We start from the raw sequence: 16,017 nt of genomic DNA on the forward strand, positions 1-16,017 counted from the left end.
CGAAGTTTATCTCTCATTCAATAAACCTTTTCAAAGAAATGGGCAAAAGTTATTAAGCGAACACTACTTCAAATGACAAGAAATGGCTTATGCAAGTTGATGCAGAAATTTTCTTCCCTTTGTTATTGATTTTCTCTTCCATTTTAAAAAAATACCGAGCGACTTGTTTCATTGTTTGACATTTAAATGTTAGTTTATTGTACTTAGATAATAGGTAAACAATCTAATCGGAGAAACTAAATAAAATCATTTGGTTCCACCTTTCCAGCTCATTCTGAGCTTCCTTCAATGCTTTGTAAGCCAGTAACTAAAATTATAAAATGAAACTTCTCGTTTTGCCTTTGGGCGACTAGATTAAACAATATACTTAAAATGCATCGTTTTGCTGGTAAAAAATAACACAATTTATCCCATTCAAAATTAAAGGAGAAATCTCAGAAAATTAACTAATACCAAGACTAAATCCTAGCCATTACGGCCAAAATCTTTCATTTTAAGCCCAGATAAACCAAATTCTGATGGGCAGAAACTAACTTTAAGTACCAATGACTGAGTATAAATCCTCGAAAAGTTCATCACAATTTCCATCTGACATAGACAAAGATAATCGAGCAATCGAACAACTGATTATTCTCCAATTCCTATGGAAATTACCTACACACGCACATAGCTGTAATAGCTTCATATCACTCACGAGACTAAACCGATTGAGAAAAAGTCTGTAAAAAACTCTGGAAAACGTTTTCAAGACGTTTCAACTTCGACGTAAATGTAACGCCCAAATCCTCTTAGTAGAAAATACTTACATTAAAAATAACTTCTCACATACCTAGTCATGATAATTTTAAGACATCATATGAAAAAAAAACAAACAGTAGTTTGAGAAGGATATCAAAGATGAAGCTCGTAAAAGCAGTTCAGACAAGCAAAAAGGCAACTTTTGAATCAATGGAAATCTGTTCTCTTGTTAAACTTGACTTTGGACGTCTTTTGGTTCTTCCTGCTTTGGTGAAAAGGATACTCTTGACAAAGGTCTCATCGGTAGCTTACAGGTTTCTGGTTCAAATATCAGCATTCGTAGGTATCCGAAAACTCCTTGGGATTCTAATGCTCACTGCCTTAACTGAAACATAAAAGAATCTAAGTTTAGGGAGGATAGTTGAGTTTCCATGTAATATTTCTCAGCACATGAAACGATACATTGCACAACAGGATTGCTTTAAAAGAAATTTGTTATTTTACTCCTATCATGCTTCCAAAAAAGATTGTTATCATCGTACACGTGTCCACTTGATTGTACTGCATCTCAGTTTGCAGAGAGAAAAATAGATTCGTAACCCAACTGAAAGGAAACTAACACGCAAGTATCACTGCTCGTATATGAGCAAAGATTATGATTTAATGTAACTTTGTATTGAATAGAATATATCAACAGAATTATTACTTGTTCCACCTTTTAAATCTCCTTGAAATCCAGGTTGACGTCGTCACCAATAAGTACAAATGGTGCCCAGTGCCAAACCTCCTTAAACTTTCCAATTTCTCTCATACACTTCATGGCCTGATTGAGAGCTTCACTGGCCTTCTTGCCTTTGGCAAGTGCATCGTAGAAGAAACTCGTGAACTCCAGGGTTCCCTCGTCGCCAATCGCCCACAAGGTTACCACAGCAGATCTGGCACCGGCACCCAAAAGTGCACGCGCCATTCCGACCACACCCTCGGCCATGACCTCCCCACGAGCAGTGTGACAGCAGCTAAGTACAACCAGACGTGCTCGCAACCCAGCTTCTATCACATCTTTCATCGTCAGTAGATAGTCTTTCTCTTGCGGCTGAGGGTTTTCTCTTGTGACGTTTGGTGCCAGGATAACTTCTCCAGTTTCCATTTTGCCGTGCGCTGCTATGTGAACTAAGGCCACTGATGATATTCGTTTTAACACTTCATCTTTTGTTGCCATTTCTCCAGTGAGAGGGGAGACATTGAGGATGCGTCCGATCATTTCCACTTCTTTCCTTGCTCCTGGAAGATGCACCAAAAGTGTTTCCTCATAGATGAGATGTTTGAAACATGGGTCGCCGACAAGCAATGCACCAGTCTTTACGTGAAAGTCAGCTGGACAATCATGAATTAGTTGCAAGGTCGTCAGAGAGGGAAGCACACGAATTCTGAAAGAATCACTTAGATATAATGAGTTGGAGTCTTGCAACGCTGCATAAGGTACAAGGCAAAATGGCCCCTCAGGAACGAATGTGATCTCGTCGTTGCCTTCGATCAGGTCAGCAATAGGAGTAACGATGATGTCATGCAGCTTCTTTAAAGCACTCGATTGGGAGTGTCTCAAATCAACTCGCATCACATCATTGACCACTTCCTCTTTTGGCGGCGAGTCAAGCGGAGGATTTTCGATTGCAACAGTATCTCTTGCACTGATCTCCTTAAGAGCAGATTTGTTCAGTAGCTTGATGAAACATTTCAATTCATCCTCAAACTTATAGTCGTTGACGTGTACCTGTCTCATCTGGATGTTATCTTCACTGAGGCAAACCCAGAAGTAAACGCATGGTCCATTAATAGCTATGAAAGCTGTGCTCAGTGAAACCCACCTCAGAGAAATGCGGTATGTGCTAGGCACTAAAGAATCTCCAGGCTGATATCTTGTGACCATAAGATCTCTAAGAGCTTGAGCACGTCCTTTCTCTGTGGCAAGAAGAGCCTTCACAACTTGACTTCGTTTGAGATTTATACGCCACACCCCTTTGTATGCTACTTGGTGCTGATTACGATAACAAATCTTCCACTGATCGTTGAGTTGAAGACTGGCCCTGATATCATCATACAATTCTACACTCGAATAATAACAGTCAAAGGCTCTCATAAGATTTCCTTGGCATTCAAAACTGCTTCCAAGGGAACAGAGTGAGCACGCCTCTGCGGTCTTATCTCCCACTTCTTTAGCAATTTGTAGAGTACGTTGATGATACCTGATGGCTGTTTTGAAATCTCCAAGAATATTATAAGCGTTGCCGAGATTGCCATAACCTCTTCCCTCTCCAGCCTTGTCTCCCACTTCTTTAGCAATTTCTAGATCACGTTGATGGTACTCCATTGATGTTTTGAACTGTCGTAGACCTTGATAAGCGTTGCCGAGACTGCCATAATTTCTTCCCTCTCCAACCCTATCTCCTACTTCTTTAGCAATTTCTAGACTATATTGATGGTACTCGATGGCTGTTTTAAACTTTCTTAGACTGCAATAATCGTTGCCGAGTCTGCCATAACTTCCTCCCTCTCCAGCCCTATCTCCCACTTCTTTAGCAATTTCTAGATCACGTTGATGGTACTGGATGGCTGTTTTGAACTCTCCTAGACTGTGATAAGCGTTGCCGAGATTGGCATAACTGCTTCCCTCTCCGGCCTTGTCTCCCACTTCTTCAGCAATTTCTAGATGACGTTGATAGTACTTGATGGCTGTTTTGAACTCTCCTAGACTGTGATAAGCGTTGCCGAGATTGGCATAACTTCCTCCCTCTCCGGCCTTGTCTCCCACTTCTTTAGCAATTTCTAGATGACGTTGATGGTACTTGATGGCTGTTTTGAACTCTCCTAGACTGTGATAAGCGTTGCCGAGATTGGCATAACTTCCTCCCTCTCCGGCCTTGTCTCCCACTTGTTTAGCAATTTCTAGACATTGTTGATGGTACTTGATGGCTGTTTTGAACTCTCCTAGACCTTGATAAGCGTTGCCGAGATTGCAATAACTTTTTCCCTCTCCGGCCTTGTCTCCCACTTCTTTAGCAATTTCTAGATGACGTTGATGGTACTTAATGGCTGTTTTGAACTCTCCTAGACTGTCATAAGCGATGCCGAGATTGCCGTAACTTGCTCCCTCTCCGGCCTTGTCTCCCACTTCTTTAGCAATTTCTAGATGACGTTGATGGTACTTGATGGCTGTTTTGAACTCTCCTAGACGTCGATAAGCGTTGCCGAGATTGGCATAACTTGCTCCCTCTCCGGCCTTGTCTCCCACATCTTTAGCAATTTCTCGACATTGTTGATGGTACTTGATGGCTGTTTTAAACTCTCCTAGACTGTCATAAGCGTTGCCGAGATTGCCATAACTTGCTCCCTCTCCGGCCTTGTCTCCCACTTCTTTAGCAATTTCTAGATCACGTTGATGATACTTGATGGCTGTTTTGAACTCTCCTAGACTGTGATAAGCGTTGCCGAGATTGCCATAACTTGCTCCCTCTCCGGCCTTGTCTCCCCCTTCTTTAGCAATTTCTAGATGACGTTGATGGTACTTGATGGCTGTTTTGAACTCTCCTAGACTGCGATAAGCGTTGCCGAGATTGCTATAACTTCTTCCCTCTCCGGCCTTGTCTCCCACTTCTTTAGCAATTTCTAGACATTGTTGATGGTACTTGATGGCTGTTTTGAACTCTCCTAGACTGCGATAAGCGATGCCGAGATTGCCATAACTTCTTCCCTCTCCGGCCTTGTCTCCCACTTCTTTAGCAATTTCTAGATGACGTTGATGGTACTGGATGGCTGTTTTGAACTCTCCTAGACTGTGATAAGCGTTGCCGAGATTGCCATAACTTTTTCCCTCTCCGGCCTTGTCTCCCACTTCTTTAGCAATTTCTAGATGACGTTGATGGTACTTGATGGCTGTTTTGAACTCTCCTAGACTGTCATAAGCGTTGCCGAGATTGCAATAACTTGCTCCCTCTCCGGCCTTGTCTCCCACTTCTTTAGCAATTTCTAGATGACGTTGATAATACTTGATGGCTGTTTTGAACTCTCCTAGACTGTCATAAGCGATGCCGAGATTGCCGTAACTTACTCCCTCTCCGGCCTTGTCTCCCACTTCTTTAGCAATTTCTAGATGATGTTGATGGTACTTGATGGCTGTTTTGAACTCTCCTAGACTGTCATAAGCGTTGCCGAGATTGCCATAACTTGCTACCTCTCCGGCCTTGTCTCCCACTTCTTTAGCAATTTCTAGATCACGTTGATGATACTTGATGGCTGTTTTGAACTCTCCTAGACTGTGATAGGCGTTGCCTAGATTGCCATAACTTGCTCCCTCTCCGGCCTTGTCTCCCACTTCTTTAGCAATTTCTAGATGACGTTGATGGTACTTGATGGCTGTTTTGAACTCTCCTAGACGTCGATAAGCGTTGCCGAGATTGCCATAACTGCTTCCCTCTCCAGCCTTGTCTCCCACTTCTTTAGCAATTTCTAGATGACGTTGATGGTACTTGATGGCTGTTTTGAACTCTCCTAGACGTCGATAAGCGTTGCCGAGATTGCCATAACTGCTTCCCTCTCCGGCCTTGTCTCCCACTTCTTTAGCAATTTCTAGATGACGTTGATGGTACTTGATGGCTGTTTTGAACTCTCCTAGACTGTCATAAGCGTTGCCGAGATTGCCATAACTTGCTCCCTCTCCGGCTTTGTCTCCCACTTCTCTAGCAATTTCTAGATGACGTTGATGGTACTTAATGGCCGTTTTGAACTCTCCTAGTCCTTGATAAGCGTTGCCGAGATTGGCATCACTTCTTCCCTCTCCGGCCTTGTCTCCTACTTCTTGAGCAATTTCTAAACATTGTTGATGGTACTCGATTGCTGTGTTGAACTGCCCAACATTATGGTAAGTACATCCGAGACTGGCATAAGTGTTTGCTTTGACTTTTAGTTCAGCATTCGATTTCCTTATTAATTGAAGCAGAAGTTCGTGATTGTTTTCAATCTTAAAACGTGTCAAGGGTAGCTAAATCATGGGTGGATTTGCGAAAATGCAATGGAAATGTGTGTTTTAATAATAATGAGGGTATTGGATAAACTAAAATTGGAATGAAAATTCGATCGTGGGTTTCTTGAAGAGATTTGATTTCAAGTTATTCGAGATTGTTAATTAGCTCTGAAGGGCATTTATTAGTTTAAGTTCGGTCGTCATGGTGATGCTCGTCTCAAGACAAAAATGAGGGGCATTTCACAGAAACTCTGGATTAGTTCATATGGCCTCTTCTTTTAAGTAAAGTTTAGTGGAATAATCGAAAGAACCCGTTGATAATATTTCAGCTTCTTTAAACTGCTCAGTGCAGTATAAGAGAACATCGCTTGCATTATGTGTAGAAGAATCTGCCTGGAACGTATTGATTTTTCTTGAAATATTTTTCGCATTTTATCTCGTATCACGTTTGAAACATTCGTTAAAGGATACTGCCAATCCCATATGCGACCAGCTCCTTGCTTCTTTATACCAGCAAAGTTCGACACAAGCTCTGGCTCCTGAAAAGGAGAGAATAATTGGTGGTGCAAGTTAATTTATTCCTGTTAAGGTATAAACGTATTGATAAAATGGACTTAATTTCCCAGTTAGCTGGGAACAAAAATTGTGATAATGAAGGAAATTTGAACTTGTAGAAGAACTGAAAATGAACAATAGGGAGCTAGTGCAAAGCGGCTACCAATTAAGCTTCAATTGATGGTGATAACGATGAATTTATCTCGCGCATTCTTCACTTCAATATGCACTTTAGCGCTTTTCAGCACTTCTCGGGAGTTTTCGGGCAGACTAAATTGAGCAGTTAACTTTTGAAAGGGAATTTTTCAGGTGCCTCCTGCCCGGTTTCGTCCCCTGTTATGAGTGACTGAGAAGATGCAGGAAACGGGGCTTACGGGTTTCCACCCATATCCGGGACAAGAATATTAAACCATTTGCAGATGTCACAGCTGTACAACGTGAACTAACCAGGCAGCGGTATTTGAGAGTTTATTGACGTTTTCTTATGCTTTTTACCCACATCACAGACGTTGACACACCAGATACAATTGAAACTTGGAGTGCAGCTACCTGCCACAAACCACACAATCCTCTTTTGACGAAATCAAAGAATAGAATGTTGATGGCTTATGTCTGAAAAACCCACCTTTCTTAATAGCCTTGATTAAAGTGGGTTCCAATTGAACGGCAACTGTTGCATCATCGAGACATTCCACATAGTTTGCTATGAGATTCCGAAAAGAAGGTTTAAAAAAGTGGTAATCACACGCAATTGCAACAAAGAAGCCTTAAAAATTACAATTAATTTTCATCCGCTACAGGGCGATTTGTGTTTTTACGCTACTTTTCTGCAGTTGCTCAATTTTTTTCTTTTCTTGATGCAGATTGTGTATTCCGTTATCTTGTAACGCTGCACGACAGATTTATATGTTTACATGTGAAATTCTTACCCAAACGGAAATGAGCTGTTGCCCTGTTGCTATAAAGCTTGGCGTTAAGCCGTATATCTTTGCAGTTAACTTGGAGTCCTTCCGTGTAGGAGTTTATCGCCTTATTAGCTTCTCCTTGTCTGTATTCTTTGTTACCTTCCTCGAGACATACTTTCGCTATCCCTGAGAGCACACAGTTTTGGTGTTAATGATATAGTAATGAGTGATACGACTTCATACTACAACTTTATACTTCCAAACGAACTTTTAGGTTAAAGGAGCGTAGAGCTGCGAAAAACAAAAGATCAGAATAGTTTAATATCTGTAAATTTTGTTTGTGTGCAAGCTGTCGAGAGTCTGGGCTGTAGCTTGGCTATTACCACTTCAAGTTTATCGGTTTACATTTAGGTCGAGAGGCTTTCACAAACCCCTTTTACACCTGGCTTACGTTTTCCAAAATATCACAAGTTTCACCAGGAGATCCTATTTCAACTCAATTTCTTTTACAATCGCCCTTCAGGAGAGTTTGTCTGTGCAATTTGTTTGCGTTCAAATATGCAAGCTATTTGGAGTTTTAGCTGTAGCTTCGGTTATAACCAGATCAAGTCTGTTCGGTTTACACTTAAGTCGAGAGGGTTTCCAAAGTTCCTTTTACACCTGCGTTACACGTTCCAAAATATCAAGTTAAAATATAAAATCCCATGAGTTACTGAGAAAAAATGCAGAAAGCAAAGCAAAGCCAGGAGCGAAAAAGGTTAAAATTTTTTAATGTTCTGATAACAAAAGAAACATCGTGCTGAGAGTGACAAGAGTTCGTGGTTTGCCCATCCTTCAGAAAAGAGCGCCGGAAAACATGTCTTTTGTTTTTGCTGTTTTTTGATTGGGAAAGTACCACTTTCCCACGAAGTGCCATTTTGCCTGTTATAAAAGTCAGGGGTTCTACATTTTCTTGGCTGGTGGTTTACAGCGTGGACTTGGTATTGACATAACTGTTTAAAGAGGCGTGAAATATTTAGAAGACCAAAACAGGTCATACGGCGGAGACAAAATGCCTCCTCTTCTCTGTAGAATTCTCAAATTGCGTAAAATTTCTGCCAAACATGTATTGAACAGTAAAGGACAGGAAGGTGTTAGCGCAAATACTTTCCTTTTGGCGGCCTCAAGAAGTTTCCCGTGTGCAAATTTTTCAAAACTCGACTTTGACAGGTCTACGGGTACCAACAGCTCCCTCTTACCGAAAATGACTCTTATACAAATCAAAGTGCTCTGTGAGCAAACTCGTGAATTGACACATGATTTTTTAGATTATGTTTAATGTTATCTAGTTTAGGGAATTTTGTGGTTGATTGTCATATCTAGAGTACAAGCAGTAGTTCAGTGTTCGCTAATGTAGCAAAGAAACAAAGTAACGTTGGGATAAGAAGGCATTACAATTGAAATGATCATGCTATTACATTTGACAAGGTGGATGATGTCATGTGTTTTAAACGTCTATCATTTTTGTTTCTGGTTCAAAAGAAAAGGTTGGAAGTAAATGTGGGTGAAAAGTGAAATTTACTGTCTTTCGTTGTAAATATTAGAAAATCAAGGCAATACTGTCTTAATGAAAACATTAACGATTCCCTCTTTATCAAATGAGACAAACGGGAACGAGTTTTGAGTGATATAACTAAGCCAAGCCTGCCGCCGTTATTTTGGATCTCCGCCTGGGTAGATTTAGGTCACGTGCTAGGCAACGTATGATCAATAACAAGATAGAATTTCATTTCAGGCCTATTTATCAATTTTGTGGTGTGTAACTTTCGCATTTTAGTACCTTGTTTGTATGTTGAATCTTCAAATTGTCTTGAAACTTAAAAGAAAATTGTTCTTTAAAAATTCACTGAAAATCGGTAGCTAAAATTGTTTGTTTAGGTGTTATCTGATTTTCGTGTTAACTTGTTATTTCGTCAGTCGCCGGCATCTTCTGTTGCTCCTCACAGGAAAAACACACGCGACGAAACGTAATGATCAATTTTGTCCTCAATCTCACGCTATAACAGAAAAAGCTTTTGAACATCTGTAAACTCCGAGCGCTTCGCAGTAAGTGATATTTTCAATGAATCTTCGGATTATTTTCAAGTTCAAGGATTGTAAATTACAATTTTATGAAAAACGAAGGTTGTTCTGTTATTTCAGTGTGAATCCTTGCATGCCTGCCAGTCGCTGGCGCCGCTTGTTGAAACTAAAACGAAAAAAAAAACTCTTTTAAGATTATCATTCGCTTCTTTTTCACCCCACCACTATTCTTAGCAACAAAGGTCGCCATTTCGTCTGTTTATTGCTCGCCAAAAACTATAAAATGCACTCAAAAGCCTAAAATCTAAAAAAAGTTTACAGGAATCGACCAATCGAGCGAGCGAGCGAGCGAATGCCATTCCCCACATCGTATCAATAACTCGCTCTTGCGCATGCGCGCAATTCACGAGTTAAAAATGACAAAATTTAGAATAAAGGATAATACTTTTTCCGCGCAAATATCGTTCCATTTAGGTGTAAATTTTAGATAAATAGTTAATCTCCAAAACATTGTGCGTTGATTTACAAATAAGCACTTCTAAAACTCAGAATTCTGAGTTTTACGAAGCCTAGTAGGCCAATTTTGGCCCATTCTTTAACTTAAGGCTCTTCAAAGCTAAGTCGCCTTCAAATTTGTCGCTTTATTGCTTAGAATAATTAATGATGTCTATGCATTTTACCTGATCGGATCGAGCAGTAAATTGTTTTTTTCCTTTGGTTTTTCATTTTACTGGTAAAAGAGTCAGAATTTGAAGAAACAATCCTTTGCTGTTTCAAAAACTTATTCACAGAACATACGCAAATTTTGATGTAAATGTGACAAAAAATTTACTGGGGCGTCTTTTAAACAATCTTATTTCACATGGTTTTCTCACCTCTTAAAGGGTCATTATATACATCCAGTTCAGCGTCACTTGACGTAACTTGACTTTCTTCTGTCGCTGAAATTACCGAGAAGATATTTCAACTTTGCTAGTGATCACAACTATGCGCAATTACAACTAGTGTTCTAATACTGGCGTATTTAGTGGATTCCTTAAAACCTTCTGATCGAATTGATCCAAAAAATTGTGCACCAGAATTAAGATATACTTAATTAACAAACAGTACAAAATCACCACAACGAAGTGTCTCCCTGTTGCTTTTTCTCACCTGTGGCTGGAAACTCATTTTTCACCTCCAGTTCTTCTCCCGTTGTTGTGAGGTTGCTTTCTGCCATAGCTAGAAATAAAATTGAATCGATTGTACTGCGCTACATTGTTTAAAATCAAAAGAGGAGACTCAGATGAAAGTAACCTAAAGAAAACATTTTATACTTAATCATAGAGGATGAATGAGAATCTCAAAGTTTCCTCCGTCACGCTATTGTGATTGCATGACAGTCAAGTTCTGCGGGTTGTGTCATGTTTGTTTTTTCAATTGTCTGTTTGTTAGTTTGTTTTCGTAGTCTCATCTATTGAAACGTCGTTAAGGGTGTCCTTTGTCAAAAAGCGTGATTTGCAATAAACAATCTAGTTGTACCCGGTAGGCATGGATAAGCATGGATCAAAAATTATGCAACAAACGAAACCGAAACACCTTTGAGGGCTTGCATTACCGTCACGAATTCTACCAACACCCCGCGAGCCTATTGCGTGAAGAAACACGTTTATCGACCCTGTTCTCCTACAAAGTGCATGTGTAAAATGTCCCTCAAAGCTATCGAAAAATTGCTGGACAAAGTCTTTTTTTATCAGAATTATAAGTTCTGGTCAATAAACTCCTTCATTAATTATTTTTTGAAGGAACCAGGAAATTTAGATACTAAATTTAGAGCTGGTCCCTCTCCAAATTATGTTGGGGAAGTACTCGAGTTTTTCATTTCGAATTCAGAAAAGGCGCTGAATACGAGGTTATTTTGAGGGACTGGAGAAGATGGCACTGGAAAGTGTCCTTTTTGTATCGCTAAATAACTATTATCGATAATTGTAAAGTGTAATTAAGCACATTAAGCGTTACGTCACTAAGACTAATTAACTAGTTCGCTGCTAAATGGTGAAGACGTACGGACGGATCAATTGATTTCGAACCGTACCAATATATTGTCAACCATACAATAAAAAGGTTTGAATCACCGCATCGTACGCTCATCATTACACTTTTCAACAAAACTCTTGCTATCAAGAAACTTCATCCACAACAAATTGAAAGCCAAGGGCAACACACAGACTCCTGCATAGCTTAATCTTGTAGGCCATCGAGTGAATTCACTGCCAGGCCATGAGCATTTGGCGGAGGAAGAAGACTGAAAGCGAAATGAAACTGAAAATTTATTTGTGAACGAATTGCTGATCAAAAGAGAATCTTTTGCAATATTATAGCGGATGGGAAATCTGGAACAGTTCCCTGAAGCTGCTGAGGTGGTCTTGCCATACAGAACAAGCTTCTGCTCCAATATCAGCATTTACCGAGCTCCCAGTTTTATCTTCCAACGCACGGTGTAAACAAGCAAACAATGTACCCATTTAGTCCGCCATCGCGCGTAAAGGTATATCTACTAAAACCGAACTCTGACATATAACCACTTAGAAATGATACTACTAACTCCCTTGTGGATACGTAGTTCGAACATTTGAAGACAAAAATTTATTTACCGTCGACGATTATCGTGTCAAGTTTTGCGAGGAGGTGGATTGATGTTCCAAAGCGTTTAAAAGACCAGAATAATTAATCGTGTCGTTGACGGGGTTTAGTTTTCATACGTGATCAAGAAATCTTAGTCATCGTGGTTCTGGGGTTAAAATTTTCACTTTTGTTGACACGTCTTCCCAATTCCTCTGCTATTTATACGTTAAGGTGGGACCCGTGAGCGAGCAGGAAAGCTGTGCTCTGATCGGCTACCCAAGAATGCAAAATGTGTTTTGTTTCGATTCCCACTTTGATTCCCCACAGAAGGAAATAAAGAAATGCTTGTAGCCTGTTGAATACCTCGTATAATTTCATAACTAAACAGTATATTTTTGTCCTATGAAAAAAACCTTTTCCAGCATTTTTGTCTAAAACAGAGGTCACAGATTCGACCTAAACAAAATAAAAATCACAACGAAACTCGCCGATTCATTTGGTAATTCCATGGTGCATGAATATATTTAGTTATCGTGTGATACATCCTTTGATCCGTTGCTGACGAAGCCTTGGTCTCGGTCCCGGCCCGATAAGCTGGAAACCACTCCGCTTCGCGTCGTGGTTTCCTACGCTTATCTCCTGTACTCCCAACCTCCCAAGTGTTTTCATCAGGCTATGTAAACACAGAAACCATTTTACATTTCTTCATTGTATTACTAGAAAAGTGTGAGCTTACAAAAGGCTGTACATCGACCAATTTCCATCACTACATTTTTAGCCGGGACCGAGACCAAGGCTTCGTCAGCAACGGATCAAAGGATGTATCACACGATAACTAAATATATTCATCACCATGGAATTACCATATGAATCTGCGAGTTTCGTTGTGATTTTTATTTTACATTTCTTTTATAAAATAACTAATGAAAGAGGAACGAAAACTGTGTTTACATACGCTCATGTAAAATGGTTTTATGGCCAATCAGAGCGCGCGTACTATTTGAATTATTTTATAAACGCATATATGAGGTATTAGATAACCGCGCGTGGATACGAATTTTACCATCGAGTGTCATGACATCTATTAACTCCTTCAAACAGATAATTCAATTCAAGCAGATAAATAAATTCGTATCGATAGGCCGACATGTATCATCCATTTTATTCAAAAGATGTTGATTGAAAATTTGAATCAAATACAATTTTTTAAATAGGAGCATCGATTACAGAGATCCGCTACACCGAAACTCATCTCGCCGGAAAACCAATTCAATTTCGGACATTGTAATACAACAGTTTCTCATTACAAGAACTATTTTCTTTAAAAAAGAATTGAATTCAGCTTCAGGTAAGAAATACCATTGAAAAAAAAAAAACAAAAAAAAACAGCCCACATGGAAGGTAAAATTGTCATGTTGATAAATCCGGTTGTAATGAAGATATAAATGGTACATTTACAGCGTGCGGTGGAGATGTCACGTTTTGGAAACTGAAAAAATTCTGGTATTTCACCGACAACCATATCAAAAGAGACGTAGGGATTGTGTAATTTTTTTTCAACCTCGAGCTTTGTTACAAACTTACAAAGAGATATTTGCTGATTTTGATATTGACGAGAACTCTAATTATATACGTCACGTTATCTAGCTTTGTCATATGCTCATCACGCACTTCTGCTGCAAAATGATCACGCACAGTTAAACATTTAACTCCCGTGATCTAATTGTTAATTCTCCCCTCTAGCTGCTACATGTTTCACTTCAAAGTAGATACAGAAATTTGGTGTTAGTTCAAATATAACGAATTCTACTTGATAAAACTTTGAGTATTCTGATTACTTGTTTGCTGGATAACGTATTGATATTACAGGGATAAGTTACAAGTTATATCACTTCTAGGAGTTTAAGGCTTAAGGAAATTGCATCGCCTGCAGACTATTAAACCACGAGTCAAAAAAGAGAAACCACTGAAATATGTTCACATCTGATAACAATAAACCGAGAAAATTTGACTGAATTAAAGTTGACTGTTGTCAGCCGCAAGAAAAATAAGATTGCGATCTGTCATTATAAATAACATGAGCTCTACAGCTCTAATCAGTTGCAGAATGAAAATTGATTTGTACCTGTTAAACTGTTATCCTCTGAATCCTTCTATTCCCCAGACGATGACATTTGTTAATTCTACATGCCTGAAAATATCAAGAACGATATTTTGCTTTACAATAATTTCGATGAAAAAATGATGGTAAAATGTTCACGAGTTTGAAAGATATAACCTCATTTGATGCCCAGTTTCGTGATCAAAATTGCTTTTCTTCTTAAAGAAAGTTATTGTGCTTCTTTTTTTTTGTTTGTTTGTTTTATTCTTTTGATGATTGTTACTTGTTTACATGTTCTCCATGGCGATTAATTAATTCTGTGATTTAAATTCAGCTCTTTTTCTTTTAGTGCAAAACACTCGCAATCCGCAAAACTCCTGTTCTCCTCAGAGCAGGACATGTTACACCCTGCCATAACTGAATCAATAAGGATGAATTCACACCGTGAGTTATATTGTACAAAATGCAATTTCTCTTCAAGTGATCAACTCAATATATCCCTCGTTCAATATGATACACATTTGTTTTTGGTCATCTTCCCATTAGCGTTACAGTTCTCTCAAATTTTCATTTTCCGCTCTCACCGTGACAACTTCATAAAGTTTCTAAAAACAATAACGGTAAGCTTTTTACTTGTAAATAACTCCCGCCAATTCTGCACTTAATATTTTTGCAGTCAAAAGCGTAGCTGTCCAGTGAAATCACCAGAGGGAGATACAAAGCTAAAGAAATCACATCAATAATATGTATTCTTTATGTAAATTTTTTTCCAATCTTCTCGTCTTTCGATCATAAAAAGCTACATATTTCTTCATTATCTTTCCTCACCTGAAGAGTACTTGCAATGAATTTAACTCCAATAAAGTTCTTTTCCAAGAAAAATACTTGACTTCTCGTTGTATCTAAAGAAAAGCATATTCAAGTCGTTTCGCATCTTGTAAAGAATTAAAGCGAATACCATAAGTACTCTTCTTAAAGAAATATCCGAGGAAAATATTCAAAATTTTTTAAATCTATGTACTCCATGCACCTTTGTGTACAGAAACTCTTAGTGTATCTTACAGGAATTTTATGAATAAACTGTTTCTGACCCCAGTTGTCTTTAAGTTGGTAGAGAAATCTGAGGCCCTAGCTCTCTGTCTCTTGAACTCCAGAATTGTCTGCTGAGTTTGGATGCAGTAAGCGAGGTCATAAATAAATGTCTAACAGTTCATACAGACAAGTGACACACATGATACTGGAATCAGAAATGCCGCAGCTTCTTAGATCCCTCACGGGAAGATGAATAAGCTACCTCAAGGTCTGGTATGTTTATCTACATGTCAGCATTGATATTTAATCTGTCGTTTAACCTGACCTGAAGGATAGGGTTTTTTTTTCGGTCGTCGGTTAAAAATGATTTTTTCCTTTGTCACGAAAGAGCCTATAATTTCCTTTCTATCATTATCATCATCATTATCTTTTATTTCCCTTATTTACACAATAGGAAAATTTATTTACAGCGGTTATAGCTAGAAGGCGGGGAGACCCAGGAAGCCACCGAGCTTATGGGAGAGCCACCTCACTTACATTAATAAATAAAGTAAAGAAAAAGTGCTGCGAATGTGCGGCTAGGCCAATTCAGTGATTATTTAAGTAAAAACTCTTGCAGTTTCGTCTTAAAACTAAGAAGGTTTGACGAACGAGTGACCGAAACAGGAAGAGAGTTCCAAATTTTAGGACCTTGGTAAAGAATTGTAAATTGCTTGAGATTTGTACGGCACAAATGCGTTCGATAATTACCGGCTGTTCTGGTACCATAGTTGTGAATTTGGCTATTCGTTACAAAAAGATTGAGAAACAATGGAGGCAATAAGTTATTTCTATAATAAAACATGAATTTGGTGATTTCAAACGTATTGACTTGGAAAATATCTAAAATTCCTAGTTTGGAGAATAAAGGAGCGGAATGGACTCGATAGTCTGAGTTGGTGATAGCCTGCACAGCTCGCTTTTGTAAGTAATAAATTCTATTTAAGTTAGATATGAATGTGGAC

General features: G+C 38.9%; 1 protein-coding gene and 1 pseudogene across 3 annotated transcripts in view; one reads left to right on the top strand and one right to left on the bottom strand.

Annotated features, from left to right (window-relative positions):
* The window catches only part of LOC149051612 (uncharacterized), a 418,635-nt pseudogene that overhangs the window by 345,406 nt on the left and 57,212 nt on the right, over positions 1-16,017 (top strand). The window lies entirely within an intron of this gene.
* LOC149051642 (uncharacterized) lies at positions 1,457-10,495 on the bottom strand. Of its 2 annotated transcripts, XM_089183853.1 has the most exons (8): positions 10,429-10,495; positions 10,152-10,217; positions 7,240-7,401; positions 6,936-7,013; positions 6,227-6,294; positions 4,496-5,752; positions 3,776-4,375; positions 1,457-3,655 (listed from the first exon to the last, which is right to left on the bottom strand). In XM_089183853.1, the coding sequence occupies exons 1-8, from the start codon at positions 10,493-10,495 to the stop codon at positions 1,457-1,459; spliced, it is 4,497 nt and encodes a 1,498-aa protein (XP_089039979.1). The 2 variants fall into 2 exon arrangements, with proteins under 2 accessions (XP_089039979.1, XP_089039977.1); XM_089183851.1 differs by having other exon boundaries at positions 1,457-5,752.

The sequence above is a fragment of the Pocillopora damicornis genome, chromosome 1, assembly GCF_964200805.1.
Source record: "Pocillopora damicornis chromosome 1, jaPocDami1.2, whole genome shotgun sequence".
Classification (NCBI taxonomy): Eukaryota; Metazoa; Cnidaria; class Anthozoa; order Scleractinia; family Pocilloporidae; genus Pocillopora; species Pocillopora damicornis.

What these genes read in the sequence shown, in the direction of transcription:
- LOC149051642 (XM_089183851.1), bottom strand. Translation starts at nt 10,495, where the DNA reads ATGGCAGAAAGCAACCTCACAACAACGGGAGAAGAACTGGAGGTGAAA. An exon ending in AAATGAGTTTCCAGCCACAG is followed by an intron (nt 10,218 to 10,428) that starts GTGAGAAAAAGC and finishes CGGTAATTTCAG; the next exon opens with CGACAGAAGAAAGTCAAGTT. An exon ending in AATCAAGGCTATTAAGAAAG is followed by an intron (nt 6,295 to 6,935) that starts GTGGGTTTTTCA and finishes TCTCCTTTTCAG; the next exon opens with GAGCCAGAGCTTGTGTCGAA.